At 41.1% G+C, this 14,918-nt stretch overlaps 3 protein-coding genes across 4 annotated transcripts in view; 2 read left to right on the forward strand and 1 right to left on the reverse strand.

Annotated features, from left to right (window-relative positions):
• Positions 1–3,374: 3,374 nt before the first annotated feature.
• Positions 3,375–9,184, reverse strand: etv7 (ETS variant transcription factor 7). Of its 2 annotated transcripts, none has more exons than XM_005732501.2 (9): positions 8,372–9,184; positions 8,027–8,165; positions 7,733–7,897; positions 7,479–7,655; positions 6,225–6,329; positions 5,984–6,127; positions 4,599–4,741; positions 4,344–4,444; positions 3,375–4,246 (listed from the first exon to the last, which is right to left on the reverse strand). In XM_005732501.2, the coding sequence occupies exons 1-9, from the start codon at positions 8,402–8,404 to the stop codon at positions 4,057–4,059; spliced, it is 1,197 nt and encodes a 398-aa protein (XP_005732558.1). In that variant the 5' UTR covers positions 8,405–9,184; the 3' UTR covers positions 3,375–4,056. The 2 variants fall into 2 exon arrangements, with proteins under 2 accessions (XP_005732558.1, XP_013766130.1); XM_013910676.1 differs by having other exon boundaries at positions 6,225–6,353; positions 8,372–9,183.
• Positions 9,185–9,445: 261 nt separating this feature from the next.
• On the forward strand, positions 9,446–11,525 carry LOC102202685 (uncharacterized methyltransferase YdaC). Its single transcript, XM_005732685.1, has 3 exons — positions 9,446–9,700; positions 10,724–10,904; positions 11,012–11,525. Exons 1-3 carry the CDS (start codon positions 9,446–9,448, stop codon positions 11,206–11,208), a joined length of 633 nt encoding a protein of 210 aa, XP_005732742.1. The 3' UTR covers positions 11,209–11,525.
• A 1,246-nt stretch (positions 11,526–12,771) lies between these two features.
• Positions 12,772–14,918, forward strand: part of ube2t (ubiquitin-conjugating enzyme E2T (putative)) — a 5,804-nt gene continuing 3,657 nt past the window's right edge. Inside the window, exons 1-5 of the mRNA XM_005732502.1 lie at positions 12,772–12,933; positions 13,204–13,313; positions 14,035–14,104; positions 14,203–14,308; positions 14,442–14,540. Of these exons, the coding sequence (XP_005732559.1) occupies positions 13,205–13,313; positions 14,035–14,104; positions 14,203–14,308; positions 14,442–14,540 (384 nt within the window). The 5' untranslated portion in view covers positions 12,772–12,933; position 13,204. The remainder of the gene's footprint in view (positions 12,934–13,203; positions 13,314–14,034; positions 14,105–14,202; positions 14,309–14,441; positions 14,541–14,918) is intronic.

Raw genomic sequence — 14,918 nt, forward strand, 5'->3', positions numbered from 1 at the left:
AATTCATTGCAATTAGACATAGCATGTTGGTCACGCTCATGTGAACAGGGGTAAAACAAGGATTTCTAATGTTGGGAGGTTGTGTAGCTCCATGGTTGCAATGCATAAACCAAAATACTTTCGCATATATACTATTTGAATAAAAACACTTTAAACAAGATGAGAGAAGGTGGAAAGTTTTACTGAGTGCACATAAACTGATCAACTCCCAGCTGTTGCCAATAAAACGCTTCTGCGATCTTCTGTTCATCAGTATCATATATAAGAGTGATAGTCAATATTTAATTTATAATTACTTGACTGATATTTCAGAGTATACAGGGAGTGCAGAATTATTAGGCAAATGAGTATTTTGTCCACATCATCCTCTTCATGCATGTTGTCTTACTCCAAGCTGTATAGGCTGGAAAGCCTACTACCAATTAAGCATATTAGGTGATGTGCATCTCTGTAATGAGAAGGGGTGTGGTCTAATGACATCAACACCCTATATCAGGTGTGCATAATTATTAGGCAACTTCCTTTCCTTTGGCAAAATGGGTCAAAAGAAGGACTTGACAGGCTCAGAAAAGTCAAAAATAGTGAGATATCTTGCAGAGGGATGCAGCAGTCTCAAAATTGCAAAGCTTCTGAAGCGTGATCATCGAACAATCAAGCGTTTCATTCAAAATAGTCAACAGGGTCGCAAGAAGCGTGTGGAAAAACCAAGGAGCAAAATAACTGCCCATGAACTGAGAAAAGTCAAGCGTGCAGCTGCCAAGATGCCACTTGCCACCAGTTTGGCCATATTTCAGAGCTGCAACATCACTGGAGTGCCCAAAAGCACAAGGTGTGCAATACTCAGAGACATGGCCAAGGTAAGAAAGGCTGAAAGACGACCACCACTGAACAAGACACACAAGCTGAAACGTCAAGACTGGGCCAAGAAATATCTCAAGACTGGTTTTTCTAAGGTTTTATGGACTGATGAAATGAGAGGGAGTCTTGATGGGCCAGATGGATGGGCCCGTGGCTGGATTGGTAAAGGGCAGAGAGCTCCAGTCCCACTCAGACGCCAGCAAGGTGGAGGTGGAGTACTGGTTTGGGCTGGTATCATCAAAGATGAGCTTGTGGGGCCTTTTCGGGTTGAGGATGGAGTCAAGCTCAACTCCCAGTCCTACTGCCAGTTTCTGGAAGACACCTTCTTCAAGCAGTGGTACAGGAAGAAGTCTGCATCCTTCAAGAAAAACAGGATTTTCATGCAGGACAATGCTCCATCACACGCGTCCAAGTACTCCACAGCGTGGCTGCAAGAAAGGGTATAAAAGAAGAAAAACTAATGACATGGCCTCCTTGTTCACCTGATCTGAACCCCATTGAGAACCTGTGGTCCATCATCAAATGTGAGCTTTACAAGGAGGGAAAACAGTACACCTCTCTGAACAGTGTCTGGGAGGCTGTGGTTGCTGCTGCACGCAATGTTGATGGTGAACAGATCAAAACACTGACAGAATCCATGGATGGCAGGCTTTTGAGTGTCCTTGCAAAGAAAGGTGGCTATATTGGTCGCTGATTTCTTTTTGAATGTCAGAAATGTATATTTGTGAATGTGGAGATGTTATATTGGTGTCACTGGTAAAAATAAATAATTGAAATGGGTATATATTTGTTTTTTGTTAAGTTGCCTAATAATTCTGCACAGTAATAGTCACCTGCACACACAGATATCCCCCTAAAATAGCTCAAACTAAAAACAAACTAAAAACTACTTCCACAAACATTCAGCTTTGATATTAATGAGTTTTTTGGGTTCATTGAGAACATGGTTGTTGTTCAATAATAAAATTATTCCTCAAAAATACAACTTGCCTAATAATTCTGCACTCCCTGTAGAAGGTTCTGCACTGGAGGCTAATGGGACTGTTAATGTCTAAGATTAAAACACTCGTTTTGTCGAGTTGTGACCTTTACTTCAGTCGTGTTGTTAATGTGGTGAGGTTTCTAAAGTTGGAAACAGTGATTTAGCATCACCCAGGCTCCTGTAGCAATTACTGACTTCCGCCTGATCTTTACGTCATGCAGTGTTGCCTGTTGGACACAGGAGTCACATGAGATGTCTGACTCCTGACAGATAATGTTACTATTGTCTGCAAGTAGGCGACTCTTGACTTTCTTAAAATTAAATTAACCTCTTAAGCTCCAAGCCTAACTGATCTCCTGCCTTTTGCCCTCGTATCAGGAGGCGTTGGGGCTTAAGGGGTTAATTTGGTGTATGTCTGTTGTGTACCTCATTAAGCATTATGCACCAATAATAAACTAGCTTTTCTAACTTTCTTAACTTTACTTTACTTGGTACTTTACATGCATTTTTTAAGCAAAGCTGACTTATTTTTGCAGTGTTGGATATTAGAGGAGACATTGATGTAATGTAAGCTGCTCTGGTATTTTGCTCAAACCATGCCAGCTACCTAGACAGTTTCAAATGAACTTAATCTCAATGTAACAGATGCGGCTTTTATACTATTTGGATCAAATCGACATGTTGAATAAGTAAATTATCGAACTGATTTGCATTCAGGTGGGGACAAAAAAAGCTGAAATGTCAGTTTACAGTCTACGTCTGTGCTGCCATCTGTCTGATCTGTTTAATTAACATCAAACTGACAAAGTGGAGATGGATATGTAAGCCTGTGAAACACTCTACACAAGCCTCTATTTTACGAATTCTACAGCTCCAGCTGAACAGAGTTATTGTACCTAATAGGTCAAAATGTTTTTAGGCCCATACTGTAAAAACTGCATTGTCAAAGATGGGCGTAGTAAAAGACGAGCATCCGCAGATGACGAGTAAATGGCTCAGCCAGTCTTGTTTAAGGCCTGTCTTATAACATGTGGTGACTTTTTGTCTTTTCCTTAAAACTAAAAATATTCAAAAGCTGAACCACTGTAGGAAATACGAGTATTTGAATCATTGAATTGTAAATCCTATTAAATTTACAACAGCACCCCCTCCTGGCAAAATTCAGACCATTCAACTGTCATGAGTGAATATTGCAATTGTTTAGCAACGATCTATTTTTGTCCTGACGTTTGGCTTGTCATAAGAAGTTAACATTATCATTTTCATCTCAGAAAAACATTTATATGAAATGTTTTACCAACATATATAATTGGGATAGCTCAGTAGGTAGAGTGGTTGCCCCATGATCGGAAGGTTGGGGGTTCAAATCCACTGAACGGCTGCCCTGAGGTGTCCCTGAGCGAGGTACCGTCCCTGCACACTGCTCCCTGGGTGTCCAGTGGCTGCCCACTGCTTCACTGAGTGAATGGGTTAAATGCAGAGAGAAATTTCCCCTCAGGGACAATAAAGTATACATTAAAATATTTATTTTTCCAAAGCAAGTTCAATGCAACTTTTCACACACACACAATGAAACACCAAATACTTAACCTACGGATAGAAAAAGCTGCTTTCCACCACTGAAAAAAATAACAATTTGTAAAAATCCCAATCTGAGCTACGCTGAAGATTTCAAGGTATTACTACGTAAGCTGAAACTTTCAGATACCGTACCAAAAATGGGAGATAATAACCTGACATTTTGACTTATTGATGGCAATTTTTTTCTAGTGGTGGAAACAATCTTGAATATTAACCAGCATTCAAAACAAAAACAGTTATTTATCCTTTCTTATGTTATTAAACTCGTATTGGACTGTAGTCATTTCCAACCCATAGCTGCAAGACCTGTAAAGTTTATGAAAATAACTCTGTTATGTGATTATATTGAACGAAGCAGATAATTTTAAGTTTTGCTGGCTGGATAATTCTGTGATTAATTTCACAGTTTTTCTCACTCTTAATATTAGTGTTTACCCAGATCACAGTTATACACACATTGATTCAGAGAAAAAAAAAAAAAAAATAATCTCACAGTAAACAACACAACTGTGTTTTTTCAGACTGTACATGCATTTTTTCCTCCCCTGAAAGCTCAAACCACGAGATAAATATATTACAACCTCCTATTTTATTCGGTAAGAGCCGTGCTGCTACACATGATCCACGGTTTTATTCTATCTCACTGGTGCACCAGTCGGAGGAGGCTGTGGAGACGTCCGATCAGGGGAAACCTCAAAGTGGTCTTCAGAGAACTCTTGTGTAGGACTGGAGTCCGGGAAGTCGCCATCGTGAGGTGGAGTGTGCTCCAGGGCGCCGGAAGCCTCGACCTGCTGTTTCCTGATATCTTGAGGGAGTTTCAGAAACCTGAATGGAGGCGGCGAACAGGCAGGAAGGATGAGTTTGAATGTTATTTAAGAGGAAAATAGAAAGCAGATGACAAAGAAAGGAGCAGAGACGAGACCTGAAAAGGAGTTTTTGTCCTCTTTCTTTTTTGATAATGTTCAGTTTGTAGTAATGCCGTAAAGCCCGAGACATTTTCTCATACGTCATATTTTCTCGGTTCTGTAAAAAGAGATCATGCATCATTAGTCATGCAAGTCATGCACTACATTATTCACTTTTCCCCAGTGTTCCCTGCTTTTTTCTGTTTTGTTTTATTCTCCACCTGTGTAGCCGTTTTTCCTGATGGATGAAGCACAGAGAACTGGGAACTCACCTTGTGGTTTCCCCAGAGCCGTGCCAATCCATTGGGGTCCACCACCCTGAAAACCAAGCTGTCCGGATCTTCCCATCGAATGTATTCTTGGTAACGGTCATCACAAAGCAACTGATACACATAGTCCCACAGCAGCCTGCACTCTGGCCATGATTAGAAGAGTAATAACACACGTGTTGGCAGAACTTACACTACTGTCATTAAATATACGTATTTAAAGTTCAATTCAGTACCATTTAGTATATTTTCACTCTCAGTGCCACGTTCCAATAAACACCTATAAAAATGGCGTGGTCACAAGTGTACATGCACTAATCATGTGGATGAATGCCACGGTCATTTACATCTTTTAATGATTTATTCGACCTGTTCTTGTACAGCAGACATCTTTAACCACTTTAGAAAACAAGAACTAGGTACACAAGTTTATATTTATTTTAGGTTCTCTCTAATCCACACAGGGTCAACAGCATATATACACAGGCTCACTAACATATAGTTGAATGTCCCACAGCAAGATGCATTTAGTAGCCATCAACAAGCCACTTACCATTCATCTTGGCAGAAATGGTCAAATTCATGTAAATTGGTTGGTTTCCTGGTTTTAAGAGTAGTCGCACTGTTCGAATAACTTGTACTTACACACACTTGCTGATAATATTGGAATCTGGAGTTGTTTAGAAATTTCAAGAGACCTTCTGAAGTTCTATCTGTGTTCTTTCTTTTTTATTATTTTGGTAAAGAGAAACAGCCAACTGTAGTTAAACAACACTGCAGGACTTTCATCACCACTTATTAAGAGATTTAAGTGAATGTATGTATACTTTTCTCCCTGTGTGGATCAGAGAAAATCCACATAACTTTAAACTTGTCCGTTCAATTTCTGCATTTTAAAGTCATTAAAGATGTATGTTGTACAATCATTCCACCCGGACAAAGAACAGTTCAAAGAAAATCATTAAAAGCCTCAAATTGCCACGACATTCACGCCCATGACGAGGAAACTTCTCACCACAAGTGTACCTGTAAGCCTGACATTAACATATCATTTTGAGCCGTCATTTAGACATAACAAAAGAATAAAATAGCCAACTATTGAATATTTAAAGCGCAGGTCCACTTTTGGGTTATTGCTTCAGGATGTTGTGTCTGTTTTGCTCTTTACCTCACAAACAAATCCAACGTGTTGGACTTAAAATAGTTTCTAGGAAACTGAGTGTGTTCATGTTATTGGTGCATTTGCTGATTGTATATAAAATGCTGTTTATGATATATGAGATTTTTTTTCTTCACTTTTTAAAGAGACACAGTTTTAACAATTCTGTGTGTTTTCTGTGATTAAATACATGAAGAGCACAATAGACAACAAATTATTGTAACAATACCTGGGATGCGACCGTTTGCCTTGTGCAGCGGACTCCTTGGCTTATCTCGACTGGAGAGGTTCAGAGGCTCCGGGGTGATGTTCTTCGTTTGGGGATTACACTCATCCTGATTGTGGTGCAATGTTGAGGTACCCGCTGATCCGTCTGAGAGACACAGATGGCAACAAAGAAATGAAGCCTCTGAAACAGTAGGAATTGCAGGACAATTTCCTTCTGCTATGGCCATTTGTCCATTACTCACTCTTTTGTGTGAGTGGTGCAGACAAGGTGTAGCAGATGGGGCGATCTGTAAGGGCTGACACTGATTTTGGCTGGCTGCTTACAGTGGCCCCGACAGCAGCCAACACTGCGGTGGTGAAAGCGGGTAAAACTGTGAGTCAGAAATATGAGGAAATGTGAAACGCTAAAGTGAAAGTAAAAGTGACTTTACAGCCACATGAACATTTTATAATATCAGGCTTAGCACAAGCTAATGTTTAACACAGAGACTGTTTTACTTCTAGCAGACAGAGCGCAGAACAAAGTCATTCTTCTGAACTTGAGAGTTAAAGGATCCTTTTTCCAGGAAACTGCAGACCATTGGCCAACACATTCTTTTTCTGGGAAAGATTATACAGTTGTTTTGCTTGACAAACGTTTGTGGGTGTGTGTCTTTGTGTAGTGTACGCATACACCATTTATGGTTCTGGTACTCCAGCATTTCCATTTCTTCATCATTATAAATTATGTGATAACTGCTTAACGCATCATGTAATTAGGTGAGCAAATAAAATCAGTTTTTGCAGAGAAGTCAATCAAAGTACCCAATCACAAAATAATGAGGGTTTGCCAGCGAATCACTATTCCTCACATGTGAAGAAAAAGCACAGAGCAAAGGAAAACATTTCAGTTAGGGGTGAGCAAACATTGATTAGCGTCAGTCTTTAAATTTGGGGGATAAGAAGTCAATGGATGTCCTCACATGTAGCGTAAAACAAAAGTGGGAAAGAGAAAAGATTCCCACGTGATATGTTTGCACATGTGGTAGATCAGGAAGTATTCACACCCACGATCCAACCAGAATAAACGAGTTCTTATGTGGATACAAATGTTCCTGAAGACTAGAGATCCTCCTACAACTTTACAAGAGGCAGAGCCTCTGATGAGAACCAAACCAAAGGTGCTTTTATCTATTATTCTGTACACAGACCAACAGGTAATGTTCAGTGTGTCCAATCATGGCCACATTCAAATCTAAACAAAAACATTTCTCTCTCCCTGTGTCTTTGTTGAATTACTGTACACAACACACTGCTACGTTTCTTGTCATTTCTTTCAATTTTACTCGATTTTTTCTTTTTTTACGTTCTATTGCTGATCTAATGCATTTTCTTTTTTGCCCCATGTAAAGCACTCTGAGTCTACAACTTGTGTACAAATACATCTGTCTGCCTTTACACTGAACTGTAGTATAGCAGTATATATATTTATAAATGTGCTCCTTAATTTTACTCACCCGGGGTGCCACTGACTTTGGGAGACTGTGGCTCTTGGACTGTGTGAGCGATTACCTGGCAGCTGACTGGACCCTGAAGGTGTCCAGCTGCCACGGGAGGAGTTGTGTTAGGCGGGTCACATACCACACTCCTCCTCTGCTGCTTCACACACTGAAGGATCTCATACAGAACATCACCTGCAGAAAAATGAGGGATTTCATATGAAAATGCAGCCACGGAAACAGGTGACTTCGATCTACTAACTCATGTCCACCTGAGCTGGGGCAGCGGCGTCTGAAGTCCTCCTTAGTGAGGAGACACAAGGCTCTGCCGTTCATCTCAAATCGGCCCTTCTCCGGCCGGCGCAGCGAGTACTCCTTTTGAGCCCAGTGGAGCCACAGGGAAACATCATCTTTATCCCACAGGGACGGGTTAATTCCTGGAAACAAAAAATGCATCATTTCACATCTAATGTGCTTGCAGAAGGTGCTGCGTATGTGTGTGTTTGCAGTCATATCTGCAATTAATATTAACAGATAAGTAGAACAGAGAGGATCATTTAACTCACTCAGCCTTCCAGGCAGATGCCACAAGTCTTCTTGAGTGGGAGGACTAACCAAAGGATCTTGGGTAGGTGGGGAGTGATGCACAGTGGGATAAATGTTGACTTGCTTTTCACGTACAATCGATGGAGGACTGTTTTCTTGCTACAAAACATCGATACAAATGCTATAGTCACAGTACTCAGCAGTTTTGGAGCAGCAATGCTGAGCGACAGAGAGCATAAACAACAGCTGCTGGTCACCGTCCAACGACTAAGGCACGAAAGCTCAAACAAAAACTGAGTCGGATTCCAGCTTTGTGGTTTTAGACCACAGGCTTTGAACGATTTGCCCCCGAAAGACTAACTTACCTTGATCAAAGGTGACGGGGAAACGCTCTCCATGGAGATGTCCTTTAATCTGCTCGACTGCTCAGAAAATAGAGGGATTTCCTCATGAGCAGAATGAAAACAAAGTTCGGGTCACGTCTCAAACAAAACTCACTTTTAAACGGACACACTCGAAGATTTTTTTAAACGCCACTATTTTCACAATCAACCCTTCCGGGAAATGAAAACGAAAGAAATATAATCCCTGCAGGGGGGTGTGTGCAAAATAGGATGATTGGAGGAAGCAACGACAGAGGACATTTCCAAAACCTTTGACTGCACTTGTTTAGACACGCAGTAGTATATTTACAGAAGCGCTGCAGCAGACGCTCTCCTTCATAAATGAAATGCGGGTGGAGGGAGGGTGACACCTATTTTTGTTTGACTTTTTGAATCGTTTTTATTTCTCTTTCTTTCTTTTTCGCTATTACGCAATACATACATGAGCGGTAACCCGTGTGGCCAGAATATACAAGAAAACTACAGGAAGTGGTCGATGATAAGAAGTGCCAGAGATACTTAAGAGGTGTAGGACACCCCGGAACGGAGCAGCGCGTGCGCCGATGAAGCACAAGCTCCTCCCACTACCAGGAAGACTAAACTGCGGCGTGGCTGAGAGCCGACGAGCGCTGACTGTAAACGAAACTATGTAAGCGCTTTATCCGGGCAACTGGCACCGAGAGTCAGAGGGGCAGCCATGTTGTCCTGTACCCGTGTGAACTGCGTGCTGCGCGAGGGCACCGTGTCAGCTGTTTGGATCCTCCTGAACGGAGAAAAATGATGGCCCGATACTCTGAGTCTGTAAATCTACAAGTTTCAATCAAGTGCTCAACTTTAATTGGTTATTCAGTAATAACAATGTTAATAAACTTCTACTTGGCTTTAAAACAAATCAGCGGATTAAACATTAACTGCGCAACAAATAATGATAAGCAAAGTCCAGCCACACTGTGAGGGCGAACCACGTATAACATGTTATACACCGTGTCCTCACGTTGAACACCGCTGAACCTGAAAGCAGAAACTTTTAGCCAAATATTTCATGTTTTTTTAGTCATGTGGGCTGAACCACTGGGGAAACAGCTGGGCCGTCCCACGCGATCACTTGCAGGGTGGTTGGTGAGCAAGTGGCTCACAGCTTACAATCAGGTCCTGGAGGAGAGTGCTGTGCAGCTGTGTGCCATCCAACCTGGGGACACTGTGCTGGAGCTGGGTCATGGCCCCGGTCTGGGTCTACAGTCTGCAGCCAAACTGCTCACGGGCCCCACAGGCCACCTTATAGGGGTGGATTACTCAGAGTACATGCACCAGGTGAGGTAGAAAGAGTGGAACAAACAAGTCAAATTCAAGTTTATTTAATACATGTGGGTTGTTACTGTTACGAAGAGTGTCTTTGAAAAAGAGTAAAAGCACACAGCTTTGTCGTGGCCTCTTCAGCCTTGCTAAAGCAGACACATTGCAAGCCTTTAAAAAGAAAATGCACTATTTCGGAGAAAATACGCACACTGGCCACTTATTTCGTTACTTCACCGGCTTCAGAGCTGCCTGAGTTATCTGTGTCATAGATTCAACAAGGTGCTGAAAACATTTCTTTGATTTTGGTCCATATTGACATGAGGGGAAAAATCACATTGTTGCTGCAGATTTGGCTGCTGGACACCCATGAAGTGATACCACCATATCTCAGAGGTATCCCCTGAGATGATGTGGAGGCCATTTAAAGTCAGAATGAAACACTTGATGTTTAAAATCTAATTTAGATCACTGAGCCCTGCTCTCCAAAACTAACATAGATGTAACACTGTCTGTGTAGCTGGATTTAAGAAAGTTTTTAAAACACGTTTAGCGCCATCTTGTGTCAGTGGAGAATGTGACATCACTAATGTGCTCATGTCTCCACTGATGCTGTGAGTTTATGCCAGCTAATTATTAACAGAACCAATAACTCATAATGAGACTAAAATCAGTTTAAGGGGTCACCTTTGTGCTGCCCGTGGCTGCAACAATGAGTTTTACGTTAAAACCAAGGATTCTGAACCTAAATGCCACAGCAGAAATCATGAACCATCAGACCATGCAGAGTTTTCCAATCTTCTATCAAGCCCATGCAAATTAGCGTCTACTAGTGAACAATGTCCTGTTCTGAACTGATCGCACCTGGTGTGGTCTGGCCCAGCTTCTTTAAGGTTTGATGTGTTGTGCGTTCTTCTGCATACCTTTGTTGTATATTAAATAAATAAATAAAAATCAAGCACTGCTGAGCAGGCAGCTAAGACCTAAGAAAAGCATAGCTGCTAATCAGGGACAATATTGTAATTCTTCTGTGTCTGACAGATGGCAAAGAAACAAATGATGGAACTTATAGCGAGTAAAAAAGTGACGCTCCACCACTGTGACGTAGCAGCAATGCCTCTCAGAGACAGCACTGTGGACAGAGTCTTTCACTGTAACTGCTACTACTTCTGGCCTGATCTTAGAAAAGGAGCCGCAGAAATACACCGGGTGATGAAGCCAGGTAATGCCATGGCAGTCAGGCAAACTTGATTTACAGATTTAGTTCCAAAACTTGTCCTTAAATAATGATTCTCAAATTGAATTTCCCCATCTTTTTAACCCACCCAGGAGCCCTGATGGTCACAACTCTGAGGCTTTCTCGTGTGGCTACGATAGCAGCGAAGGGGGTGATGCCAGGGGAAAATTGGCGCCCAGAGGCCTACATGGCAGCCCTGAGAGACTCCGGCTTCACTGATGTTAGAATGGAGGACAAGCAGGACAGAAACATTACTTTTCAGGCTATCTTTGCCACTGCCTTCAAATAAGATACTTATGCAATTATGAAGTTTAGTGTGATTACATCAGTCATTAATGGTCTTCCTTTTGAAGATGGATAAACTTGAACTTATCATAATGATAAACATATACAGATGAGAAGTTTTATATCATTTTCTGTCATTCCCTACGTGCAATGTTCTTACATCAGTACCAGTATACAGTATGGTGATTTTAAAGCTTCAAAACAGCATTACTGTGAAAAGTGGAAATAAAACATAATGAAGAACTCTATGGAGGAAACCCAACTGTATGAATGTGTAATCATGCAATAAATGGAAAACAGGAATAAAAGAATTAGAAAGAATAAAACACACAAGATGATACCAAAGCGTTATAGTGCTTCTGCTGTCAAAATAAAACAAAACTCATGGTGTCAGCTCCACCAAGAAATGATATATTTGGTAGCGGTGGGGTGTGTGTCATTTTGTCCTTAAACACGATAGCTCAAAAGCTTTTGAATGAATTGTGATCAAACTTTGCAGAGTGGGGACGTGTTAACAATCCATTAATAATTACTTTACATCCATCAACTTAATGATTGATGGATGTAAAGTCCACAAAAAGCATCTTAAAAGATTTTAAAATGTCATATCATAACTGGCCTCTGTCCTTCAGGGTCAACAGATGGATCTGAAGGTCCAAGTGATAATGTGATATCAAGTTACTTATTACAGTTATGTTTCGTACTGTCATATAGACATACAGGCATTTAATTATACATGGGGATTATAAATATCGCGTTACTTTGGACCTCTGTCTTCTTCTTCGAGGTTAAATAAGGTCAAACTTTAATAAAAAATAAAGTCTACTGCACTTTTGCACTGGCAACATTTGGGAAATGATACTGTTATATGGGGTCAGTACCACATTATAGTTTGCTTCCAAATATAATTTCATATTTGACCTCTGATCTCGCTTTTACATTTCACATGTGTCTTCTTTTCATTCAAGTTTACCCAAAATGCCTATATCTTTAAAGAAAGTGTTGTCAAGAAAAAGATGATGAACTTCTTTGTTAGTTAGATATACAGTAGTGTAAATTGTAGTGCAATATTAGATCACATGCTCAGGTCTTTTAAACCCTTTTTTTTTTACAAGTCAGTACCTATTATCCATTACCTACTCCTAGACAATATTTGTATAACCAAAGTATACATTTGTCATGCCACCCTTATTTGAAACCTCTTAAATTACATTTGAAAAGAACAAAGAAAACTAAATTCATATATTGAAAATACACAAATATTACCTTATAAGTAAATACCGACTAGAGACCAGAGAGCCACCAGGAGACGCTTCTTGTTCCTTTTTGTAAGGCTATAAATGAAAAGTGATTTTAGTATCCTCTAAGAATCACATTTCACACATACACATGAATGGTTAGTGGCCAGTGTTTCGAGCGGCAAGCTGAGAGGCTACTGGATTGCAGGATGACCACTGTAACACTGTTAAATTAAAAATAAAAATGATGCTGTGTTATTTGTGCGCAGAAGTAGCCTCCTGGTAGCTCACACTCGGCACCACACGGTGGCGGTAATTCATCTGAATAAATCCAACAGAAGAAGAAGAAGAAGAAGAGCGGCGCGCGGGCGGTGCTTACGTAAGGAGAGGGAAATCCAAAACAGAGTCGATGACGCTGCTTCGCCGAGAGCTGTGAAACTGACATTTCGATTAAGATAGACAGTGATTATCAAGTGCACAGCTGATAAAAAGTAAGTAAACGAGAGGTGCTCTCCACCTGACAAGTTGTTATTAGACTTTTTGCACTAAGAAGGTGTTTATTTCTCGGCCTTCACATTAGTAAGCAAAGGCGTTAGCTCAGCATCACAAGAAGGCAGCTAACATCACAAACAAACCACTGTCTCATTGAGCAATTTGACAGTAAATGTTCTACGTTTAGGATTAAATAATTACAAGCGTGTGCGGAGACTGACCCACGAACTTTAAGTGTAACGCTAATTAGCCAGCTGCCTGTTTTTCAGAATGCAGAGGGCTTCTCGTTTGAAACGTGAACTTCAAATGCTAAGCACCGAGCCCCCCCCTGGGATAACATGCTGGCAGACCGAAGATCAGATAGACGACCTCCGGGCACGTATGTACTACTGTGTCACTTAAACGACTAAAGCTATACTTGCCAGACACTTTCTTATGTGCGTTGCTAGTACCAGGTTGGACCTCTGTGTTGCCTTAGTCACAACTATCGTAATTTTTAACAGCGGCGGTGCCCAGTGTGGTCTCTGCTCCTGCGGCCCGTCTGCTTCTAAATTTGATGCGTTATGCGTTCATCGAGGCTCTTTTGGATTGTTTCCTTCCTATCAGCTCAAACCAGCGTAGCCATTTTCCTCTGACCTCTGAAATCAGTGGGGCATTTTGACCCAGATCTGCTGCTCACTGAACATTTTTCATTTTGGACATTTCTCTGTGCATTCTAGAGATGCGTATGTGGAAAATCTCAGTAGATCAGCAGGTCCTGAAAGAGTCTGACCACCATGTCTGGCACTAACAAAATCACGTTACTAGCAAAGTCACTTAAATCGGCTTTCCTTCCGATTCTGATGCTCAGTTTGAACTTCAGCAGGTTGCAATGATCATGTCTATATGCCATAATGCACTGAGTTGATGCCTCGTGATTAGCTGATTGTCAGACAGTTGAACAGGTGTACCTAACAAATTGCCAAGATACATTTACCTATACTATATACTCAGAATATTTCACCTGATTAAGATCACTCTGACATCCATTTTTGCAGTGGATCCTGTCATTAAAATATATCAAGTACATGACCATATCTTTAACCCCTGTTATGTTCCAGAGATACTGGGTGGATCAGGAACTCCTTATGATGGTGGAGTCTTCTCCTTGGAGGTCAAGATTCCAGAGAGGTACTTCTTTGAGCTTTAACGTCGATGGGTTTCTCTCTACTAGTTACATGTTCTCACTCCACTCTAGCAGGACTGACATGCTTTTTTTTTTCTCTTAGGTACCCGTTTGAGCCTCCCAAAATACGATTCTTGACTCCAATCTACCATCCAAACATTGACAATTCAGGACGGATCTGCCATGATGCTCTTAAACTGCCACCAAAGGTTATAACAGATTTCCAGTACATAATAAACTCTTTATTTCAACACCATTACATGGTGGACACAAGGATATATGTTGCATTTTATACATTTCAGATGTAGTGTTGTCTTTATATTTATTTGATTTTTTTTTCAGGGTGCCTGGAAGCCATCTCTAAACATCTCCACAGTCCTCACTTCCATACAGCTACTCATGGCGGAGCCAAATCCAGACGACCCCCTGATGGCTGATATAGTGAGTCACACATAGTTTGTTGTCCATCCTGTACGTCCAACTATCTAAACAAAAAAACTGTTTTAAAGACATTGTCTTGACTAAAATACATAGTTCAGTTTTTAATTGATTCAAATTCATCCCTGGAAATAAAAGGTATCCTAAGTCAGCGGTCCCCAACCCCCGGGCCTCGGACCGGTACCGGTCCGTGAGTCGTTTGGTACCGGGCCGTGAGAGTAGAGGCTCAGGTGTGAAATGTTTGGTTTTTATCGGTTTTCAGTAGGGCTGAACGATATATCGCATTTGCGATAATATCGCGACATGATCAAGTGCAATTTTCTAACCGCAAAGGCTGCGATTATACTCTGGACATGTCCAAATTCATGGGCTGCATCCTCC

Source organism: Pundamilia nyererei, unplaced genomic scaffold, assembly GCF_000239375.1.
Source record: "Pundamilia nyererei isolate P.nyererei 1_Seehausen unplaced genomic scaffold, PunNye1.0 scaffold00047, whole genome shotgun sequence".
Classification (NCBI taxonomy): domain Eukaryota; kingdom Metazoa; phylum Chordata; class Actinopteri; order Cichliformes; family Cichlidae; genus Pundamilia; species Pundamilia nyererei.

Bases quoted from the DNA above. Each gene is read 5' to 3' on its own strand.
- LOC102202685 (XM_005732685.1), top strand. From the start codon at position 9,446: ATGTGGGCTGAACCACTGGGGAAACAGCTGGGCCGTCCCACGCGATCA. The intron at 9,701-10,723 runs GTGAGGTAGAAA...TGTGTCTGACAG, and splicing joins ACTCAGAGTACATGCACCAG to ATGGCAAAGAAACAAATGAT. The intron at 10,905-11,011 runs GTAATGCCATGG...TAACCCACCCAG, and splicing joins ACACCGGGTGATGAAGCCAG to GAGCCCTGATGGTCACAACT.
- etv7 (XM_013910676.1), bottom strand. From the start codon at position 8,404: ATGGAGAGCGTTTCCCCGTCACCTTTGATCAAG. The intron at 6,354-7,478 runs GTGAGTAAAATT...TCTGACTCACAG, and splicing joins CAAAGTCAGTGGCACCCCGG to TTTTACCCGCTTTCACCACC. The intron at 4,445-4,598 runs GTGAGTTCCCAG...CTCTTTTTACAG, and splicing joins GGCTCTGGGGAAACCACAAG to AACCGAGAAAATATGACGTA.